Source organism: Hyperolius riggenbachi, chromosome 6 (genome assembly GCF_040937935.1).
Source record: "Hyperolius riggenbachi isolate aHypRig1 chromosome 6, aHypRig1.pri, whole genome shotgun sequence".
NCBI lineage: Eukaryota > Metazoa > Chordata > Amphibia > Anura > Hyperoliidae > Hyperolius > Hyperolius riggenbachi.
Genome location: NC_090651.1, coordinates 168,598,520 through 168,622,265, shown reverse-complemented (window position 1 = coordinate 168,622,265; position 23,746 = coordinate 168,598,520). Strand labels below are relative to the sequence as shown.

Sequence of the window (23,746 nt, the reverse complement as noted above, 5' to 3'; positions counted from 1 at the left end):
GTCTTCTTTGGAGGTAAGACACCTCTTCCTATAATACCATACAGTAATTAGACTCAGACCCATTAGTAGAGAATCTAAGCGCCTCCCCAAACCTTTTTAACAGTTTTCACTTCTACTGGTTGAATCACCTGGTAATGTTTTCTAATGGACAAATGTGAACATTTATTTGTTTAGCAGTTTTATATTCTATTTAAATTGATGAGAAATGGTTATATTTTGAACTTATTTAGCATACCGTACTTTGTCAGGGAGAACTGCACATGCATGTTCCTCCCCACCCAATGGCACCTTTCTCCCTACCCAATAGTACCCTCCTCCTACCCACTCCTGCTATTTCCATCTCAAAAACATCTCCAAAATGCATCTCTTCCTTTCACAGGAGGCTACTAAAATCCCTTGTACAATCTCTAATTATATCCCGTCTGGACTGCAAAAACCTACTCTGCGGTCTACCTAAAAACAGACTGGCCTCTCCAGTCCCTTCCGTGTCGTTCTGCCCGTCTCATCCACCTCTCGTGACGCTCCTCTGATTTTGCCCCTCCCTGCTAATACCTACAATGGCTGCCAATTACCCAAATGATCCAGTTCAAACTCTTTCAAAGCTCTAGATAAGCAGTCCCACACTTCCTCAATCTCCGCATACTACTACTATTACAACAAAACCTTTGTAAATCGCTTTTCCTCTATAGGGCACAAAGCGCATAAGCTTGTCTCGGATCAGTACATAGTGGTGCAAACAGGGGGAAATGTTAAGGGATCATAAATGCTAGATTGTTTTTCAGTTTTAATTTAAATGTGTCCAGGGTTGAGCTGTATTGATTATGTATGGCAAGATATTCCACAGGGTAAGGTCAGCATGACAGAAAGCTCAGTCTCCAAAGGTTTTTAGTTGAAAAGAGTTGGTCAAGTTATTGGATCCTTTTGATCTGAGGTTGTGGGAGGTGTGACGCAGTTGCAACAAATCCTTCAGGTATCCACAGCCTAGGTCGTTTCGGGATTTGAATTTAGCATTACAATTTTGAAAAGGATTCTCCATTTTACAGGTAGCCAGTGTAGTGAGTAAGGAATTGATTGTTATGTGGCAATGCCAGGGATGGCTTGTTAGTCTTGCGGCAGCATTCTCTACTGTATTGGTGTACACTATGATCTGTATTATTATGTACCCCATGTTTGTTTCTTACTTTGTACAGTGCCATGAAATATGTTGGCGCATTATAAATCAATAATAATAATAATTATTAATAATAATAATAATAATAATAATAATAATAAAGGACACTGCAATAGTCCAGCCGTGATGTAATGAAGGCATAAACTAAGGTTGGAAGATCCTCTGAATCCTCAATATTCCTTAGGTGAAAGAAGGAGTGTTTCACAACAGCTGAGATTTAATTCCTGAAGTTTAATTCCCCATCAATCAGTAAACCCAAGCTGTGCACAGTGTTGCAGCTAGTGAGGTCTGAGTTTCCTAACCTCAGTGATGTTGACTGTGTCTGGAGCTGCTTTGCTGTTACACGCTGACCTCCAATGACAAGAACTTCTGTTCTGTCAGCATTTAGTTTAAGCCAGTTTTCATTCATTCACTCCTGAAGCTCAGCTAAGCATGTGTTTATTTTTGGGATGGGGTCTGTCATGTCAGGTTTGAATGACATATATAGCTAAGTGTCATTGGCATAGCAGTGGTATGTCAGACCGTGTTTTTAAATGATTTTCCCAAATGGCACAATCTATATGGTGAACAACAAAGGGAATCGTATTGAGCCCTGAGGTACACCATATTTTAGTGGTACAGGGTTGGACTGGAAAGGCACCAAGGCTACCCTGTGTGTTCTGCCAGCCATGAAGGAAGAAAACTATTGGAGGACTAAACCATGAATGCCACAGTACTCTTGCAGCCTGTTAAGCAAGATTTCATGGTCAACTGTATCAAAAGCTGCTGAGAGATCAAGCAGTATCAGAATGCAACACTCGCCTCTGTCTCTGGCCATGAGCAGGTCATTGCAATTCTAGACAAGGACTGTTTCACAGCTACGGTGCTTCTTGAAGCCAGATTTTTAGGGGGGGGGGGTTATTCATTGGGAGCCTGGCTTCAAGTTGGAGGTATACAGCCTTCTCAATAACTTTTCACAGAATGGGGAGGTTGGAGGCAGGTCTGTAGTTGCTCAGAATATCCAGATCAAGGGATGATTTCTTGCGTAGTCTTGCCTGATGATTGCTTCTTCCCTGTTTGCAAGGAACAGTTGACTACAGTAGCAATAAAAAGTATATGAACCTTTTGAAATGATGTGGATTTCTGCACAAATTGGTCATAAAATGCGATCAGATCTTCATCTAAGTCACAACAATAGAAAAATCACAGTCTTCTTAAACTAATACCACACAAAGAATTAAACATTTCCATGTTTTTATTGAAAACGCCATGTACACATTCACAGTGCAGGTTTTAAAAGGTATGTGAACCCTTGGATTTAATAACTGGTTGAACCTCCTTTGGCAGCAATAACTTCAACCAAACATCGCAGATCAGATGTGCACAACGATCAGGAATAATTTTTGACCATTCTTCTTTACAGAACTGTTTCAGTTCAGCAATATTCTTGGGATGCCTGGTGTAAATTGCTTTTTAAAGGTCATGCCATAGCATCTCAATTGGGTTGAGGTCAGGACTCTGATTGGGCCACTCCAGAAGGTGTATTTTCGTCTGTTTAAGCCATTCTGTTGTTGATTTACTTCTATGCTTTGGGTCATTGTCCTGTTGCAACACCCATCTTCTGCTGAGGTTCAGCCAGTGGCCTTACGTTCTCCTGCAAAATGTATTGATGAACTTTGGAATTCATTTTTTCTTTGATGATAGCAATACGTCCAGGCCCGAACGCAGCAAAGCAGCCCCAATCCATGATGCCCCCACCACACTTCACAGTTGGGATGAGATTTTGATGTTGGTGTGCTGTACCTCTTTTTCTCCACACATTGTGCTTGATTCACTAAACCGTGATAACGGATATCACGGTCATGCTACCGTTTTGCGCGCTTTAAAACATGCATAACATTTTTTGCACGCAAACGCAAAAATTCACGATTGCGCACGGAAAGAGTTATGCGCGTTATAGCATGCGCAAAGGAACGTTTTATGCGTAAGGGAGCAATAAAGTCAAAGGCAGATGATACGCAGAAGTTATACAGTATTTATGGACCAGGGAGTCAAGGTCTAGGCTATGTTCTGTTAGTCCCTCCAGGTTAAGGTTGTTCTGAAGCTGCTGGGGTGACAGACCGTTCAGAGAACGGTATTTTGTGAGATCTTTTGCTTGGCGTTTTAAAACTGGTTCTGCAAGGGAAAAGTGGATAGTATGATGGTCTGACTACAGGATATATTTCCACCTTGCATACTGGCCTCTCCTGTGTGTAGGGAGATGAACGGCTTGAGAGAAGCCCAGCTCACTCATGAAGAGCAGCAGCCCTCTTCCTAGCTGGGAGGAATTGGTGTTCACTCATGCATTGAAGTCTCCCAGGATTATCCATCTAGGGTGTTCCAATGCTAGGCAGGAGAAAAGATCTGCAATTTCCTTGAGAAAGTCTGAGCCACTGTTGGGAGGGCGGTAGGCGAGCAGTATGTTTAGGCTCTTCTCAGCAGAAAGTTGTGCTGCCAGGCATTCAAAACAATGGATGGGGCCTACAGCAATGGGTTTGATTTTTACAGGGCTGTGGAGTTGGTACAAAAATCCAATAGTAGAAGATCCAGGTGGTGGTGGAGGACAGCAAGGGACTGATTAGCCTGAAGGGGGCTGGAAGAAGCCCCAGGTATGTATAAAACTTTTCTTTTCATCCGTCTGAGGCACCCTTTAGTCACCAAACCAAATTTTAACAACATATCAAATTATTTGATTTCATGAGTAAAGGGAGTGCATACATTTTCATAAACCAGCATCAGGGCAGAATTATTTGCATCTCACTGACCATCTTTATTAGTGACACAGCTACACATAAGGCTTTATTCTCCCACAGTGTAGCACAGAATAATAGCCGAGCATTTTGATGTTACAAGAAATTCCATTCGCTTTGCTTGCTTGGCTTATATGCAACAGTTGCTTGCTGGTTATTGCTATGAACTATTCTGATAAAACTATGATATGTCTGGCTACAGACTCATGATATGTATACACTGCCAAGACTGCAACTGATTGGGCTACAACTGCCGACTTACTATGCCATACTGCACATACTAATCTGCTGGCTTTTCATTGTTGATCCATGGTGAAGTCTTGAATCATTTGACTGCAGATTGGTTTTACATCGCCCACATGCTACTTTATGGGCTTACACATAATAACCTGCTTACTCACCAATAGTGCAACTTTGACTCTTTTGGCCACAAGTTGATCTGACATCGCTCAAATATTGAAAGTGTTATCAGGCATGCACTTGTTAGTCTATGAGCTCTATATGATTGTAGCTTGAATTGGAGTAACTGCAAACTGTCCAGCATATGGTGCCGCAGGTTGAATGGGGTTGGTGGAGATTAGAGTTGGGCGAACTGTTAGCGCAACTGCAGCCGAACTGTTCGGCTGCCCAACCTGTCATGTGGCTGTGGCTCTTACTACTTCCGGGTCGCAATGACCCGGAGTAGTACGTCTGCGCTGGCCCGGCGGAGCGTGTCCTAGATCGCGCTCCCGTTGCCGGGCACTCTCTGCGCATGTGTGTGATGTCACTCATGACGTCACACACATTCGCAGAGAGTGCCCGGCAACGGGAGCGCGATCTAGGACACGCTCCGCCGGGCCAGCGCAGACGTACTACTCCGGATCATTGCGACCCGGAAGTAGCAAGAGCCACAGCCACATGACAGGTTGGGCAGCCGAACAGTTCGGCTGCAGTTGCGCTAACAGTTCGCCCAACTCTAGTGGAGATGGACCTTAGGGGGCTGGGAATTTTTAATATGTCCATACTATAGTGTGTGTGTGTGTGTGTGTGTGTGTGTGTGTGTGTGTGTGTGTGTGTGTGTGTGTGTGGTGTGGTGTGGTGTGGTGTGGTGTGGTGTGGTGTGGTGTGGTGTGGTGTGGTGTGGTGTGGTGTGGTGTGGTGTGGTGTGGTGTGGTGTGGTGTGGTGTGGTGTGGTGTGGTGTGGTGTGGTGTGGTGTGGTGTGTGTGTGTGTGTGTGTGTGTGTGTGTGTGTGTGTGTGTGTGTGTGTGTGTGTGTGTGTGTGTGTGTGTGTGTGTGTGTGTGTATACACTCTCCTCCACATACTTACCTTCCTATTGTTTTATACTGGCACAGAATAGTTCACTAGCACTGCAGTTTCCATAGTGGGCACAAAAATCTGAGATAGCCATGTCTCGGGTAGAAAAGCCAGATCCGAACTGCTGTTTTGTTATTTATTTATATACTATCCCTTTTGGAACCTTTGCTCCTTCCAACCAAGCTGCTACCAGCCAGGAATACCTGAGAACTGACCAAACAGTCAGAACTGTGTTACAAGCCTCAACTTCACCTACCTGCTTGAATAATCAGCTGCACAGGACCCAAATACTAAGGGTTAACAGCGGATAAAAAAAAAATTGGATTGCATCAGTGTAATCGATTATTGGGTTCCCTTTAAGCGGTCTGAAAGAAAGAAGACTAAGCCTGATCATAATTCACATACAGTATTGTAGCTGCAGCTAAATATTATGAATGGATGAATATTTTTTCTATTCAGACTGCAATAATTTAAATTGCATATGATACTTATGATTGCATACAGGTGTACAGAGGCGCCGGAAGTATAAAAATAGCTAAAAAGTTTAAAATGTTTTGGTTGCGGTGGTGGACCAGCTAACCATAAACGGACAACAAGGCTGTTGATTTTCAAAAATAAATATACACAATTTATTCGATTGCTCCCAATAAACAGTCGCAACGCGTTTCACGGGCAACAACCCGCTTCCCCAGGCAACAAAGGACAGGAGCAACAACACAGCGTCTGGTCTGAATGATGCTTGGCACCTCAGAGGTGCCAAGCATCATTCAGACCAGACGCTGTGTTGTTGCTCCTGTCCTTTGTTGCCTGGGGAAGTGGGTTGTTGCCCGTGAAACGCATTGCGACTGTTTATTGGGAGCAATCGAATAAATTGTGTATATTTATTTTTGAAAATCAACAGCCTTGTTGTCCGTTTATGGTTAGCTGGTCCACCACCGCAACCAAAACATTTTAAACTTTTTAGCTATTTTTATACTTCCGGCGCCTCTGTACACCTGTATGCATTCAGAAGTCCACCCTTGGTGGAAGGGTGACCCACCCTACAATTTCTTCTATCCGCAGAGAGCGACGTTTTACTCCTGAGTGGGGACAGGCTTGTTCTCCCCACCTGCCTTTACAGTGGTTGCTTCAGAGGCAACCCTGGTTTGTGAGTATATTACTTACATGTCATTTAATCTCCATCCCCTACTAATACATACTACACTATATTGGGCTCTCGGTCTTTATCATTTCATGATACTTATGATGGTAGATTTATTTTGAATTAGAAAGTTAAAGATGGGTGGACTTTAACATGATCCATACCGTCTGGAGTCTCTGAACAGTGGACTACTTTGTCAGGTGGTGGAGTAGCAGTCTCATTTTAATGATTGCTTTGAAGCTGTGGATCTTGAGAGCCACCACATAAGCTGGTTCTCAGGCGGTGCATCTCATGCATAAAACAATAAAACAAGAGAGGGAAAAAAATCTGATGGAGTCAAAACTTACTGCAGATCTTCAAAGTGTTCTTGCTCTAAGCTCCAAATTTCTTCTACTTGAACTCCTTGACACCCTAGTCAATAAAGAAAATTATATGGGCGTAAATATTTAGGACAGTAAAACATGCACCAAAGATTTTTTTATATACCCATAGCTGCGTGAAGAAGACTATCCATTCCCTTCAATATATTGGGCTTAGTCTTCAGAATAGCACAGGGCTCACTGTGCAGTGGTATTGACAATTATACATGTCAATACAAAACATGCTGTGAACAGTATTGATGTGCATACACGTCAATACTCACCTGCACTGTATACTAGACCCTTGCTTGACACATTTTGGCAAGATACAGGAAAACAAAAAAAAGTTATGAAAATTAATTTGATCACCTTTTTCACAGAAATCCTGGGGAAATTGAATGCCAGGGAGGTTAAGGCATACCTGGCCTGTCATTGCCAACATGAATGCCTCATATCATCTAGGTTGCAGCATGTAGACCTGCCACCTTGCAGAAAAAGGCCTCTACCCTTTCTATATCTGATAAAGGAGGTGGAGCTGTACACTGGAACTCAACTAATACAGGGTTCCAGTGAATCTTATTATGCTGGGGATACACGGTACGGTTCCCCCTTATCAATCGAGCCACTGATGGCTCGATTGATAATTTCCAACAGGTCCGATGACCCGCCGGATCGATTCCCCGCTCGATCCCCGCGGGCGGACAATAGCGGGGAGTCGAGCGAAAGGTAAGGAAGCACCCGCGGGGACGAGCGGGAATCGATCTGGACGGCGGCGGGAGTCGATCCGGCGGCTAATCGAGCCGCCGGGTCGACCCGTGTATTCCTAGCTTTAAACAGGCAATGTGTAAGTATTAGTGTACCTCTGTGTTTTATAAAAACCAGAGATGTACTTTAAAGTGACACTGAAGCGAAAAAAAATTCATAATGAATTGTAGTACGGATATTTAATAGTACATTAGTAGCAAAGAAAATAGTGTCATTTTTATTTTCAGGTATATAGCTTTTCTTTTATAACTGCATCATGCTCTAATAACTGCAGTTTCCACAATACACTCAACATTTTAAATTATTTCACAGAGCAGGCTACTCACCCTTTGAACTTTTCTCTACAGAAAAACCATAAACAAGAAAGAAACCATGAGGGCTTGTTCACACTAAGAGCATTTTTTTGTCCTTTTTTCAAGCTTGGGCAAATTTCAAAATCACCCTAAAAACACTTGTGCAATGATTCTCTATGACAGAGTTCACATCTGAGCGGATCGTTTCCGATCCGCTCAAAAAAGCAGTGCATGGGCCACTTTTGAGGAGATTTGGCTTTAATGGAAGGTATAGGAAACCGCAAAACTTTCACAAAATCGCTTTGTGCAGCGATTGCATGAGCATTTTTAAGAATACATTGTCAAAAAAACGCAGCCGCTCTGCAAAAGTGCTTAGAAAAGCGATTTTACAAAAAAAAAAAAAAAAAAAAGCAGCGCGCAGGTAATCGCCGGGAATTGGAAAAAAAAAAAGGACTCAAAAAACATCCAATGTGGACGGACACGCAAGCGGAGCGCAATGGGAACAAAGCCTAAGAGACATTGGAGATAAGTGCCTCAAAAGACTTTATACAGTCGCAGAGCTCACAGAAGCTCTTTTGCATGGATAAAAACTGAAGTTTCTTAAAAAGGAACTTCAGCCTAAACATACTGTCATTAAGTTACATTAGTTGTGTTAACCACTTAAGCCAATATGGATGGATATATTTGTCCAAAAATCGCCACTCAAAGGCAATCTGGACGAATATATCCGTCCAGCGGTGTTGCTGCCCTTTTGCATGCATATCTGCGTGCAGGCAGCTCGTACCATGCCCTATTACAGGGGATTGATTGCTGAAGAGGAACCAGTGTTCCCTGGAGGCAATTCATGAACCATGAAATGTAAAAAAAAAAAAAAATATAAAAAAAAAAAAAAATGATCTCCCTGGTATCTTCTAGGAGAGTGCTTAGCGCTACCTAGTGGCCAAAAAGTAAAATCCACTTTACCACTAGGGGAGTAGAACCCCTGTCCGCTCTCCCGCACGCCGCCGCTCGCTCGGAGATCAATGAACGGGAAAAACCATTCCTGTTCGTTGATCTCAGCCCCCCCAGCAATGATCGGCTGCTTCTAGGAGAAGCAGCCGATCATTGTGATTTTCCGAGCCTCATTGTGCATCCTGTAAGCGTACTTCCAGACGCTCACAGGTCGCACGAACAAAAAATTACTGTAAAACTAAAAAATTACCGTAAATCTTCTATGAACTCACCATACACCTAACGGAATACTTTGGGGTGTCTTGTGGGGTTCCTATACTTTCCTGGCATTTTAGGGGCCCAAAACCGTGAGGAGTAGTCTGGAAACCAAATGCCTCAAAATAACTGTTCAGGGGTATAAGCATCTGCAAATTTTGATGACAGGTGATCTATGAGGGGCCGAATTTTTTGGAACCGGTCATAAGCAGGGTGGCCTCTTAGATGACAGGTTGTATTGGCACTGAAGTGCAGGAAGTGCAGGATGTTCTCAAATCGTGTCCTGGACATGGCAGCAGAGAACATGGGCATGTGGTGTATTGGGTGCGTAGACCAATAAGACCGCAATACATTCTTTTTGACTAGACCCATATTAAGGAGAAGGTCCCAAAAACTTGGAGTGGTTTCCACCGGAAAGGCTGGGCATGGTAGCTTCTTGGATTGGCGGTTGCGTATTGTGTGGCATAACGGTTGGTCTCAACCACAATTAAAGCGGACCCAAACCAAACATTTTTTAAATTCAAAATATTTAGTTGCAGCACTGACACATACAAATATAAACACTCCTTCAAGCCTATGAGCATTTCAGTGCATGCTTTTCACCCTTCTCTTTTCATAACTAGGGTTATACAGGTGGCAGCCATTAGCAATTCCTCCTTTGCTGGACACCATCTACTCCATCAGTTTGCCGGATTCTGTCCCGGCAATATGAAAGGAAGGGAGGGGTTCGTCCAATAAATTTAAAATATTTTATATTTGTCATCATGCAGCTGAAAAAAGGCTGCCATTTATTATTATAATTTAGAAAATAGATTTCATTTCTGAAATCTTGTATTTTTAATTTGGGTCCACTTTAAGTCGTAGAGACCAGCAGTGACCAGGAAAAAAAATTGTGTCACTGCGGTGGGGCGGGTGAGGGTTTGGCCGGGTGATCAGAAGCTCGCAGGGGGCATATTAGGGCCTGATCTGATGGATAGGAGTGCTAGGGGGTGACAGGTGGTGACAGGAGGTGATTGATGGGTGTCTCAGGGTGTGATTAGAGGGGGGAATAGATGCAAGCAATGCACTGGGGAGGTGATCAGAGAGGGTCTGAGGGCGATCTGAGGGTGTGGGCGGGTGTTTGGGTGCCCGCAGGGGGCAGATTAGGGTCTGATCTGATGGGTAGCAGTGACAGGTGGTGACAGGGGTTGACTGATAGGTAATCAGGGTGTGATTAGAGGGGAGAATAGATGCAAGCAATGCACTGGGGAGGTGATCGGGGGGGGGGGGCGATCTGAGTGTGTGGGCGGGTGATTGGGTGCCCACAAGGGGCAGATTAGGGTCTGATCTGATGGGTATGATGGGTAGCAGTGACAGGTAGTGACAGGGGGTGACTGATGGGTGATCAGTGGGTGATTAGAGGGGAGAACAGATGTAAACAGGGCAGCATGGTGGCATAGTGGTTAGCTCTCTCGCCTTGCAGCGCTGGATCCCTGGTTCGAATCCCAGCCAGGGCACTATCTGCAAAGATTTTGTATGTTCTCTCCGTGTCTGCGTGGGTTTTCTCCGGGCACTCCGGTTTCCTCCCACATTCCAAAAACATACGGATAAGTTAATTGGCTGCCCCCAAAAATTGGCCCTAGACCACAGTATTTACACTACATAATATAGACATATGGCAATGGTAGGGATTAGATTGTGAGCTCCTTTGAGGGACAGAGATAGATAGATAGATAGATAGATAGATAGATTTACACACACTGTACAGCGCTGCGTAATGTCGGCGCTATATAAATACTAAATAATAATAATAATAAACAATGCACTTGGGAGGTGATCTGAGGGCAGGTCTGCGGGTGTTCTGAGGGTGTGGGCGGGTGATCGGGTGCCCTCAAGGGGCAGGTTAGGGTCTAATCTGATGGGTGGCAGTGACAGGTGGTTACAGGGGTTGATTGACAGGTGATCAGTGGGTGATTACAGGGGAGAATAGATGTATACAGTACACGGGGGGGGGGGGGGTCTGAAGGTGTGGGGGGGTGATCAGGAACCCCCAGGGGGCAGTTTAGGACCTGATCTAAAACATAGCGTTGACAGTGACAGGGGGTGATTGATGGGCGATTAGGGGGGTAATTGGGTGCAAACAGTGGTCTGAGGTGGTGATCAGGGGGGGTCTGAGGCGTGCTGTGGTCGATCAGGGTGCAGGATCAGTGTGTGTTGTGCTTACTAGGGGGGCTTTCTCCTGCCCTGGTGGTCCCTCGATCACTGGGACCACCAGGGCAGGAGGCAGCCTGTATAATACACTTTGTATACATTACAAAGTGTATTATACACTTTGTATGCAGCAGATCGGGGGTTAAGAACCCGCCGGCGCTTCTAAACAGCCGCCGGCTTGACGCGCGATCCCTGGCTACTTAGTCCACCAGGAGCCGACGCCTATGGGCGTTAGGCGGTCCTGGGCATGCCACTTTGCCGACGCCCATAGGTAGTGGGCAGTCGGCAAGTGGTTAACTAAACTAAGGCTATAGCTGTTTGGTAGCTGTTCAATAGAAAAACTACGTTAGTCCTTGGTAAGAGTACTTGTAGAGGGTGCAGACAGGAACAAAGAACATTGATCGAGCCCTAGGCAATCTAACTGTGGGTACATCTAAAGGTGGCCACTAACGATTCAATGTCTAGCGAAAAATTGTTCGAGCGATCAGAAATTCGAATCGGATGTGAAATAGTTCACTATACCATCAACAAACCAATCTTTGCTTCCTATCACAACCAACAAGAAAATCCAATCGGACGACGTTTTTATAATCATTCGTAATTGATTGTGCCCATCAACATAGATTTACAACCAATCCAATCAGAATTTTTTTCGCTAGAAATTGGGCCATTACTGGCCACCTTAAGAGTGACCTGCAGGTACTCTGCAGGGGAATGAGAGGATTCTTCCTCCATTACGCTTTCTTTATGCACGATCTGAACCAGGTTTACGAGTGATATTGATAATCTCTGCGTTCAAAGTGCACAACATTCTTAAAATGCAGTGTTCTCCCCAGGATCAATCAGCCGGGCGGAGCGCCCGGGTAAGATAAGTTACCGCCCGGCTGATGAAATCACCGCTAGCCGCACTCTTCACTGACAAGTGCCCGGCTGTCAGGATGTGCTTTTTCCCCTCTGCGCATGAGATCTCGTGCTTCCCGGCGAGATCCTGCACGGATTGGCTCAGCGCATGGTAAGAGGTGTGACCATTGCGCTAGCTAGCTGCCGACTATTACTGCAGACTCAGAGGCTCATGACTGTCTGTTACTTTTAGTGTAAGCTCTGCAGGGATGTGCTGGGCAGAGAGTAGAGGCAGGCAGAGCACAATCATTCACCGGCTGAACATGTTAATTTATGTGCACGAAGTTCAGTGCATAAAGCGGGACGGAGCAGTGCGTTGGTCTGTGATTCATAGCACAGGGGAGAAACACGTGCTGAAGTCATAGGAGAGCTGACAGCGGGATGGAGAAGTGTGGTGGGCTGTGATTTATAGCAGGAGGATCCCGGGCAGGTCACAGTGAGAGATGGAATGCTGTCTGGAGTCAGCCGCAATGTAAACTGCAGACATAACAGAGCCAGTGGCTGTGGAAGCACATAGCTCTCTTGTTCTATATGTGTGCTTGTGACGGGTAAAGTCCTGTGTCTCCAGACTGCAATTCTTCATACATGAATCTCTCCTGGACTCTGATGGGTCTGTTCTGCCTATGCGTGTCGGGTGTGTTTGTGTATATTTTACTTTCCCTTCTCCCATAGTCTGATTCCCTTGCCCACCAGCACCTCCCCATCGGCATCACACGGTGCGAGACCCCCCCCCCCCCTCCATATAACCCAAAGGGAGATGGTTCCCTGTCCATTAGCAGCAGCCAGTCATGCACCCTCAATCCACTAGCAACACAGTATGAGGCATCTAGTATGAACCCCTCACCCACATCAGCTGCACCAAGGGTGAGATCTCCCTCCCCACCTAATAGCTGTCAGTGGTATTATCTCCACATCCAGTAGCACTCGGCGCAATCTTCTTCCACACCTAGTATTACCCAGGGTGATCGAAGTACCCTACCTGACACTTTTTGTGATCCTCCACACACACACCCTTCCCCCCCCCAGCGTGACCCTCCTCCTCCACTCAATGTGACCTTACTTCCCCACCCGGCTACTTTTTCATGCCACCCGGCTGGAAAAAAATTCTGGGGAGAACACTGAAATGGACCTGAACTTTTGCACAGGAGTGAAGGAAACCAGTAGGAGTAATGCAACCTATATGTATTTAGAGAGTTTAGCCTATCTAATTCCCCTTATCTGTGACTAATCACCATTGTAATTTGATCTCTTCAGCTGTGTCAGCTCAGGAATCTTCTCTGCCATTTCAGAGCTGCTCCCATGGATGCTGCTGCTGCAATGTTAACAATATGTTTGCTTCCATGAAAGCAGGAAAAAGATACGCTACAGGTTTATTGCAGGATTTGTAAAAGCTGTAACAAATAAATGTTTTTCTTTAAAGTCAATGGGAGTCAATAAAAAAAAAAAAAAAAAAAACCACGGACAGGGAAGGCTCTGGGTTCCTATAAAGCCTTCCCTCTCCTCTCTCGTCCCCGTTCTAGCACTCTCATATGGATCAAGTTCAACATTTTATTCAAGCATATTGACACAGTTCCATTCCATCAACCAACGATTCGTTTCGGGGCCCCGTGGGGTCTCCTTTGTCAAGGTAACCGATAAAGAATGGTGACGATCTGTTACCTTGACAAAGGGAGCCCGAGTGCTCTCACTCGCATATGCGCCGTCTGGAGTATGGAGCCGTCTGTCTTCAGGAGGACTCGGCTCCTGAATTATCCTGCAATAGGGAATTCAAATGGGGAAACTAGCGCTGCAACGAGGGAACTGGGAGAGGAGTGGGAATTCTGTTTATGGGACCCAGAACTCCCTCTGGCTGGGTTTTTTTTTGTTTTTTGTTTTTTTTTTAAATGATTTCCATTGACTTTAAAGGTTATTATGGTGTTGTGTATCTTTTAGAGCACTCAAGAAGTTCTGAGTTCAGGTCCGCTTTAATGGATTCACAAAAGCTTGAGTTTATATAAATGAAGTATACTACTACTGTGTAACTTAATTTGTAGCAGAAGAGGAAAGGTCAGCACCGTATTAAAAATATTTTTAAATCTAGATTTGAGAGGTGGCTCCTCAGTTTTTCAAGCCTGAAAAGCTACCTCTCGAAACGTTGCTTCTTGTTCCATCATGACGAGCCTGTTCTGTGTTTTGATATACTGATGTCCTGCTGATTTTTTACATTAAAGCTATATTTACACCACCTTATCTGGGAATGTCCACCGGTAGCAGATTTTTGGATTCAAACTGTAAATTTTTGCATGACCGTATGGGCTGCCCAATCACTCTCAACCCTCTTCTATGTATACTGGGTGTATTTGATGAGGAATAAATGAATGCTTGTACTAAAATGCTTATGAGAGAGGCACTATTTGCCGCCCGGCAAGAAATTGCTTTGCATTGGTTGTCACCTAACATCCCCTGCTCTCCTGCTGGATACAACGCCTAGACAAAGGCCTCCCCTTTAAAAAACTGGTCTACACACAGAGACAGAATAAAACAATTCCACCTAATCTGGGATGTCTGGAAAGATAATGTGCTTCAAATTATATAAGCTCGGTTGTACCATTTCTCTTTTATTCTTAACTGTTGGATTATAAACGCACCTAGTCAGTGGCAATTTGGTGCACTCTGAGCAGTGTTCTGTCCTTTAAATGTTCCATCTCGTATTTTAAATGTTTTTTTATTCTTTTGTAATGTGATACTCTCCTGGAGTGTTTTATGCTTTTTCATACAACTCAATTGTTATTTACGCAACTGCATTGTCCCACTATTACCATATTTGTATTCCTACGCAAAGACTGGTTTCCCAAATTGTAACCTCTGGTTTTCACTGTACAATATGTGTTTTTTGGTTTGAATAAACTTTTTCTTGGTAAAAAAAAAAAAAAAAAAAAAAAAAAAAGCTATATTTACAAATATTTTTGAGATGGTGCTGGGTCTTCCTCTTCTGCTGCAACTTCTTTGTCTGGAGAAAATGACCCAAGCACATCCAACTTTTATGCGGTGGATGCTGCCTACTCTTTTTTCTGGTATTAATTTCATTTGTTCTCACCAACCCCAAAATTTAACATATAAATTAATTGATTTCATGAGCAAAATGAGTGCATCCATTTCCATACAAAATGTGCATAAACCTGTATCAACGCAGAATTCTTTGCATTTCGTTGACCATCCCTACTAGTGACAACTACACATCAGGTTTTAGGGTATGTACAACCCGAAAGGCTGCATTTTATGTCAAGTTTTCATTTTACGTTGTGTGCGTTTTTGTTTTTTACTGCAGATTTTCAAGCGCTTTAATGCGTTTGCATTTCGCACATACAAAACACATATGCATTTTGTATGTGATTTCATGCGTTTTATGCAAATTATTAGGAAGACAACAGGAAGCGGAAATACATCACAAAACAATTTTTAAAGAAAACCGGAGGCGCACGGACCCTCGGAAGAAGCTTGTACCAAGCGAAACGGTCGTTAGGCTGACCGCTGCTCCCACATTGCCCCACGGTGAAAACTACTAATGGGTATGTGAATTGTATTTTGTATTGGAACGCATTGTAGTGGATGGAGATATCATGTGAACGTTATTAAATACAATGGAAGATTGAGCCTTGTTATAGTGCCGGAAGTTTATTGTTCTACGTTTGAAATAAATCGAAATATTTCTGGTCCAGTCCTATCCTGTCAGTTTTGCATGAGTTTTCACACATAAAAGGTATACATCTCCAGTCAGTTTTGTATGGGTGTGTTCACACATAAAAGGGGTACAGTTCCAATTCTGTCCGTTAACCTCCTTGCCGGTTCAATTCCTCCGGCAAGGAGGCAGCGCAGGAGGTTTTTTTTTTTTTTAAAATCATGTAGCGAGCCTTCGGCGATCAGAGTAAGCAGGAAATCCCGTTCAGAACGGGATTTCCTGCAGGGCTTCCCCGGTCGCCATGGCGACGGGGCGGGATGACGTCACCGACGTCATGGACGTCGGGACGTCATAGGGAATCCCGATCCGCCCCTCAACGCTGCCTGGCACTGATTGGCCAGGCAGAGCAGGGGTCTGGGGCGGGGGGGAGCGGCTTGGCGCGGCGGATTGCGGCGATCGGAAGTTACAAGCAGCTAGCAAAGTGCTGGCTGCTTGTAACAAAAAAAAAAAAAAAATTATGCAAATCCAGGGCCGGCCCGCTCACGAGGCGGGGTGAAACTTTTGCCTCAGGCGGCAAATTTCCAGGGGCGGCACCCGCCCGTCCGTGGGTGCGGGGAGCCGGCCACCGAGCTGGAAGGGTAGCTGGCAGGACGGGGGTACTAGGCCAGCAGCGGGGAGGGGGGGGTCGGACCCCCCCTCCCTCGCCTGGGTCCCCTGTCCTCCGTTCCCCTCCAGCCTTAAATAGAAGCAGCCGCTATGTGTTAGAGGAACGGGCGGGGAGGACTCACCTCTTCCTTGTTCCAGCGTGCGCTCCACTGACGTCACTTCCTGCAACGCTGCAGGAAGTGACGTCAGTGGAGCGCACGCTGGGAAGAGGTGAGTGTCCTCCCCGCCCGTTCCTCTAACACATAGCGGCTGCTTCTATTTAAGGCTGGAGGGGAGCGGAGGACAGGGGACCCAGGCAAGGGGGGGTCCGACCCCCCTCCCCGCCGCTGGCCCAATACCCTCGACCTGCCAGCTACCCCTCCAGCTCGGCGGGGGGGGGGGGGGGGGGGGGCGACGGTGGCAATTTTTCGGGATAACCGGCAAGGAGGTTAAAACTGATAGAAAACTGATGCAGAACTGACAGGACAAGAAATATACAGATTTATCTGTGAACCAAGCCTCAGTCAATGGGAATAGCATAGTGAGGGAGGACCCAAGGAACAATTTACAACACGTAAAGCAAAAGACTTTGTTCAGGCTCAGGGTTTTAAATGCATATTGTGTGAAAATGATCATAAAAACAAGTTTGTGCATTGAACATGAACCATTTCTGCATTATTATTATTATTATTATTATTATCTGGCTGGCAGGGTTTGCAATGCTGACTTCCTGTTTGACTGTCATATGCTGCTAGTCTGATCAATTCAAACCCTTCCCTCTATCCCATCATTACCCACAGCAGCCAGGGAGATACTGAAATAGGCCCTAGCCAGTCTTTTGCAGTGAACACAGAGCTGACCCTACCCATAGGACAGATTATGCAGAAGAAGATTCCAACTCTGCTGGCAGCTCTATGCTTTGAGCAACGACCTGTAGTCATGTGACTGACATTTCCAAGGAAAATTGTGTAATAAATTCCATAGTCCTTAAAGAGAATCTGTACTCCAAAATTCTTACAATAAAAAGCATACCATTCTATTCATTATGTTCTCCTGGGCCCCTCTGTGCGGTTTCTGCCACTCCCTGCTGCAATTCTGGCTTGTAATTGCCAGTTTTAGGCAGTGTTTACAAACAAAAGACATGGCTTCTAACCAGCATGTGATAGGCTGAGAGAAGCTCAGTCTGAGACTCATACAGAGCCTGGAGGGGGCTTGGAGAGGGTGTGTATAACTTCTATCCTATCACAAGCAGAGCAGCACATTCCTGCCTGAGCCCGACAAAGGAAAGATGATTAGATTATATAACAGAGATAATATAGCCACTGTGCAACTAGGAAATGATAGGAACTTATAGGATAGAAGAAAGAAGGCTGAAAATTGTGTTACAGAGTCTGTTTAAGTCAACTTTAATAATAATGAAAACTAAGAGCGAAAAACGTGATTCGTGTACTCCCAGTGCATGTCAAGAGATGTAGTCCGTGGATGCAAGTACAGAGCTGTACTTGCATCCACAAACAACATCTCCCAGCATGCATTGTGGGTTGCGCACAAGACACTGCCGAGAACTACTAAAATTGGCAAATGCTGCTAGTCAGGCAGAGAAGATGGTGCATCCCATTTGGGACAGGGGCCAGAGGAGCAAGCACCCCACAGGTAAGTAGTAAGGCTCTGCTCAAGCCCTGCCCTCCCAATGGCACACATCATTACAAACCTCCCTTATGTGGAGGTTCATTTAAAAAAAAAAAAATAATAATAATAAATCTGGTGCCCAGGTCGTTTTAATATTCTATTGTTGGCTTTTATTTTAAATCAACCTGGGCTAGCCACCAATGATTGTGGTTCTCCACACTGAAGTAGTGCTACCCACCCTGTGTCTGCCTTTGACTTACGAACGATTTTGTGGAAACAAGTGAGAAAAATTTGTTTTCAAAAAGACCTTGTAGTTTTTGAAAAAAAAAATAAACGTTTTTAAAAATTCAAAGAATGGTTTTTAAACCGGTAAAATTACATTTTTCTGCAGTACACTGAGGGCACAAGGGGCCAGAGGTGACACAGATGGGGACACTGATGGCACAAGAGAAAAGAGGTGACACAGAGGGGGACACTGGAGGCACAGAGGTGGTACATGGGACAGAGATGGCACAGTGTTTTGACTGATTCAGATTGCGAACGAATCTACAGTCCCTAGCTCACTCGTTAACTGGGGACTAGCTATACTAATGTATCTATCTTTTTCATTTTTTAAAGCTACAGATACACTTCAAAGCAAAGCTGTGATGTTTAAAGTGTACCAGAGATGGTACACTATCGCTAATTTATACTTACCCGGAGCTTCCTCAAGCCCCATGAGCAGCACTGAGTCCCTAGTCGTCCTCTTCAGCCCCTCAGTTTTGGCTCCAGGTAACTCCAGGTAATCCGGTCAGTCGCAGTCAGTGCAGTGGTGTGTAGTGGTGTGGTGGGCTTGGCAGAAAAAGACGAGCCTGTTAAGCTCCATGCTACTACATCTCTTGACATGCACTGGGAGTACAGGCATGAGCCACCTGTGCAGTGTGGCTGTGCTCCATCAACAAGCTTTGGGAGGTGGATTATCCAGAGGCTCCCCTCTGCTGAGGCAAGTACCTACCGTCTTTCCCCGAATATAAGACACTGTCTTACATTCTTTTGAGGGGAAAAATATGTACTAGGGCTTATTTTCGGGGGGGCTTGCTCTCTGGAGAGGGGTAGACGCTTTGTGTATGGGGAGGTGTGTGGTCTCTTACCGCACCTCCCTTGTGGCTGCGTCCCCCTCCGTTCTAAGTAACTTCTCTGGTGTCAGCGGGGGCATATTATTCAAACTGTGAGGGCGCCCTTTGACCCTCATGCTGACACTGTGCAGTACGCGTTGCCGGCTCTGTGCTGGCGCTCTCCTCGTCATAATCATGTGCGCCCGGAATGCATCAGCCAGACGCACATGATGACATAAAAAGAGCGCCAGTGCAGAGCCAGCAACGCGTACTGCACAGTGTTAGCGTGAGGGTCAAAGGGCGCCCTTACAGCTTGAATATGCCGCCACTGACACCGGAGAAGTTACTTAGAACGGAGGGGGACGCAGCCACAAGGAAGGTGTGGCAAGAGACCACACACCTCCCCATACACAAAGCGTCCCAGCTAGGTCTTATTTTCGGGGTAGGTCTTATATTTCAAGCATTCTTGAAATATAAGCTGGGCCTTATTTTCGGGGTAGGTCTTATAATATGGGAAACACGGTGCAGTGCTGCCCATAAATATTCATACCCCTGGCAAACTTTGACTAGAAGTTACTTTTATTCAACCAGCAAGTCATTTTTTTGACGGAAAATGACATAGGTGTCTCCCAAAAGATAATAAGACTATGTACAAGATGCATTATTGTGGGGGGGGGGGGGGGGGGGGGGGGCGGGGGGGAACACATTTCTCATCTTTTATTTACATTTGAGCACAAAGCGTCCAGTCCAAAATTATTCATGTCTCCACAGGTATGTTTGCCCATTCATCTTTAGCAATGAGCTCCAAATCTTTCAGGTTGGAGGGTCTTCTTGCCATCACCCTGATCTTTAGCTCCCTCCACAGATTGACTAACCAGCAAGTTCATGGTGAACCAGAACTCGGGGTGTGTGAGGGGCTACAATGGTCCTAAAAGCCCCCTTACTAAAATGCTAAGAAAAACAAAAGTTTGCTTTCTTAAAGCGGTATCGTCACCATAAAAATCAAATTTCAACAGCAACTGGTCTGAGTGTATTAAGTGATAAAGATGCTAATCCTGCATTCAAAACTTTCAAAACGTTTTCTGCTGTTATGATTTGGAGTTATTATATACCTTAGGAGCACTGGCTCTTTAGTAGTCGGTGCCAAAGAATTGCATGCTGGGGGTTCTTTTTATCTATAATATATTCCTCCTCTTCCCTTTATTTCCCTGCCTGCTGCTTATCTGAAACCTAATCCCCTAATCACTTGTGTTTACAAGCAAGGCTGAGGTGACTCAGCGATTGGAGGAGACAAGAAAAAAAGTAAAGGGCAGAAATGACATCACGAGTTAGCCTTTACTGTGGGCAAAAGACATGGCCCCCACCAGAAACAGAATTCTCGTCATTTACTATATAACATTCACTGAAATCAAAACGTGGACAGCACAATACATGTTATGTAAGTAGATCAAGTATTTATCTACTTATATATGTGTTTTTTTTCCCTGGAATAGTATGGTTGATCCTACTGCTTTAAAACAGAAATAATTTGCAATAATTCAGGTTGGAGTGAGCTTGAGATGTCTCCTAGTGCATCACTGCTGAATATATGCAAATTAACCATTGTTATCCTTAGAAGCTAAACACACCTCCAGAACCGCTGGAATGCAATGATGTGTCAGCTTGTTAATTTGTACAGAGCCATAATAATCCAACATGCATACAGACTGTTTCGGATTGTTTGAGCCTCATCAGTGCATGGCATGGATTAATTTGGCTCTATGGAGTAGGATGAGATGTCTTTTGCTACCCTGGATGTGGAGAGCCTCTACACCTCCATCCCCCATGATGGAGGTGTAGAGGCTATTGACTGGTACTTGATGACTTGTTCCAATTGTACTAATGACCAACGGAAATTTTTGATCACACTGTTGGAAATAGTCTTGAAACGTAATTATTTTGAATATAAGGGGCGTTTCTATGGTCAAAAACGTGGCACAGCGATGGGTTCGAACGTGGCCCCCTCCTATGCAAACCTGTTTATGGGGTTACTTGAAGAGACCTTTGTGTACCTTAATCCCTTGTTCCGCCAGCACTCAGTATGCTGGTGGAGGTACATAGATGACGTGTTTTGCATTTGGAGGGGGCCACGTTCCACCCTGGACGATTTTGTCCAACAGGTTCACCATCAGTGTCCTCCGATCAAGTTTACTGTGAATTGGGACCATGAACGCATACCCTTTCTTGATGTACTGGTCTGTCGTAAGGATAATGCAATTTCGACGGACCTGTACGTAAAGAATACAGATAGAAATTCCACGTTGCATTATCTTAGCTTCCATCCTGATGGCACTAAGACCGGCATTCCACGCAGTCAATTTACCAGGGTGGAAAAGATAGTGAGTGAACCTAGGATCTGTGAAGAACGTAAATCAGAGTTGGTCAATAAATTCAAGTCACGGGGGTACCCGGTTAAATGTTTGGACACCTGTACGACTGTGCGCAGATCGAAATCGAGACCTTCTGGCCGTATTCCGTTTGTATCGACATACAATGTATGTAGTGATGTGTTGACAAGGAGCCTGCGCAGACACTGGTACATTTTGAGAGATGGTTTGCCTCGGGTTCCGGAGTTTCGTTATCCACCACTAATGTCATTCCGACGGGCTCCAACGGTTAGAGACAAACTGCGGGTCAGGAGCACCTCGGGTGCTTGTGCTTCGTCTGCCAAACCTGGCATGTTTCCCTGTATGTCATGCCAGATGTGTGGTAACATCATGCGGGGCAACAGGTTCCAACATCCTACCATGGGTACCACCTATTTTATTAAGGAAAGATATACATGTGATTCTACTCACGTCGTATACCTTATTAAATGCCCTTGCAGTTATATATATATGTGGGCATGACCACACAGAATTTAAAACTTCGTATTTCTGCGCATAAATCTGCGATTAGAAATCATACGGTTGGGCAGGCAGTATAAGAGCATTTCACTATGTGTGGCCATAGTGTTGCTCAGTTGAAAGTGATGGCAATAGATGGGGTTCCTAATACATGGAGGGGAGGAGATCGTGTTAAAGAGCTTTTACGCAGGGAGGCTGGATGGATCAGGAGACTAGACGCTATGGGGAGGGCAGGTTTAAACAGAGAATATGATTTATGCTTCTGCATTTAGGTGGTGTCATAGAATGAGCCTGTTCATGTCTATGTATTTGAAGTTTTATGCTCTTTTCTTTCTTCTAATCATGTTTTATCTTTGTTTTTACAGGTGCTCCTGGCAGCTTATAACATCTGACAGCTCATACTACGATGGTGCGGCGGAATTCCGGACACAGCATACGGAGATGGGTGTGAGTATGACAGCGGCGCTTTGATTGTTTATATTTACTATGGCAGCCATGGCTACGCTTCTTCTGCCGCTCCACCCACCGCCCCTATGCTGTAATACCGCTCTGGCCGCATTGGTTGGCAACAGGGAGCGGTGATTGGCCTGCCTTGGGTCATGTGACTATGACATCACTTCCGGGATGTGCGGAGGTTGTCAGCAGGGACATGAGCGTCCTGGAGCCTGTGATGCGGCCATGGTAGCGGCGGTTTTTGCGCTGTGCCCCCATAGGTGAGCTGCCATTTAAAATCCTTTATTCTGATTGGTGGTTTAGACATTTTATATGTTCCCCATCAGGTCCGTTTTTGTGAGCTGCTGGGATTGGTTATAGGATTGTGAGGGGCTGTGTTTTACTTCCTATATATTTTGCATTTGCACTGTGTTTTATTGTATTTTGTCTGCAACTTGACAAAGGCCTTGTTATGGCCGAAACAGCAGTCTGTCGTTGCGATTGGATGGCAGAATAAAGTGATTGAGCTATAATACTTCGTGTGGTGCCGGTTTTTGAGGACACTCATTGCTGTGGCCCCGTGGTACTGGGGTGTAACCGAGGCACACCTTGCTTTGAAGCCAATATTGGTGCTCCTGGATCTGTGCGTTTCTATGGAGTAGGGCTTGTAACACTGAGAGGTACAGACTAACCAGCAAGCTCATGGTGAACCAGAACTCATTGGAGTGTGTAAGGGGCTACAATGGTCCTAAAAGCCCCCTTACTAAAATGCTAAGAAAAACAAAAGTTTGCTTTCTTAAAACAGAAAGAATTTGCAATAACCTGAATTATTGCAAATTCTGTTTTAAGAAAGCAAACTTTGTTTTTCTCCACAATTGGATTCAAGTCAGGACTCTGGTTGGGCCACTCCAAAACGTTAATGTTGTTGTCTGTTAACCATTTCTTCACAACTTTTGCTGTGTGTTTTGGGTTATTCACATGCTGAAATGTCCACTGGTACCCAAGGCCAAGTTTCTTTGCAGACTGCCTGATGTTGTCGTTGAGAATCCTCATGTATTGCTCTTTTGTGTCCTTTACTGTGATTAGGTTCCCTGGTCCATTGGCTGAAAAAAACACCCCCAAAACATTAGGTTTCCACCACCATGGCACCATGACAGTGGGGACGGTGTTACGCCAAATGAAGGAAACGTCATTGTAACCAAACAATTCAATTTTTGTTTCATCTGACCATAACACAGAAGACCAGAAGTCTTCTTTTTCCAGATGAACATTTGCAAAGGCGAGCTTTTGTGTGCCTTATCTGCATCCATGGAAC

General features: G+C 44.9%; 1 protein-coding gene across 1 annotated transcript in view; it reads right to left on the bottom strand.

The window, feature by feature from the left end:
- The window catches only part of UCHL5 (ubiquitin C-terminal hydrolase L5), a 147,692-nt gene that overhangs the window by 120,453 nt on the left and 3,493 nt on the right, over positions 1–23,746 (bottom strand). The window contains exon 2 of the mRNA XM_068242671.1: positions 6,723–6,786. Coding sequence (XP_068098772.1) covers positions 6,723–6,786 — 64 coding nt within the window. The remainder of the gene's footprint in view (positions 1–6,722; positions 6,787–23,746) is intronic.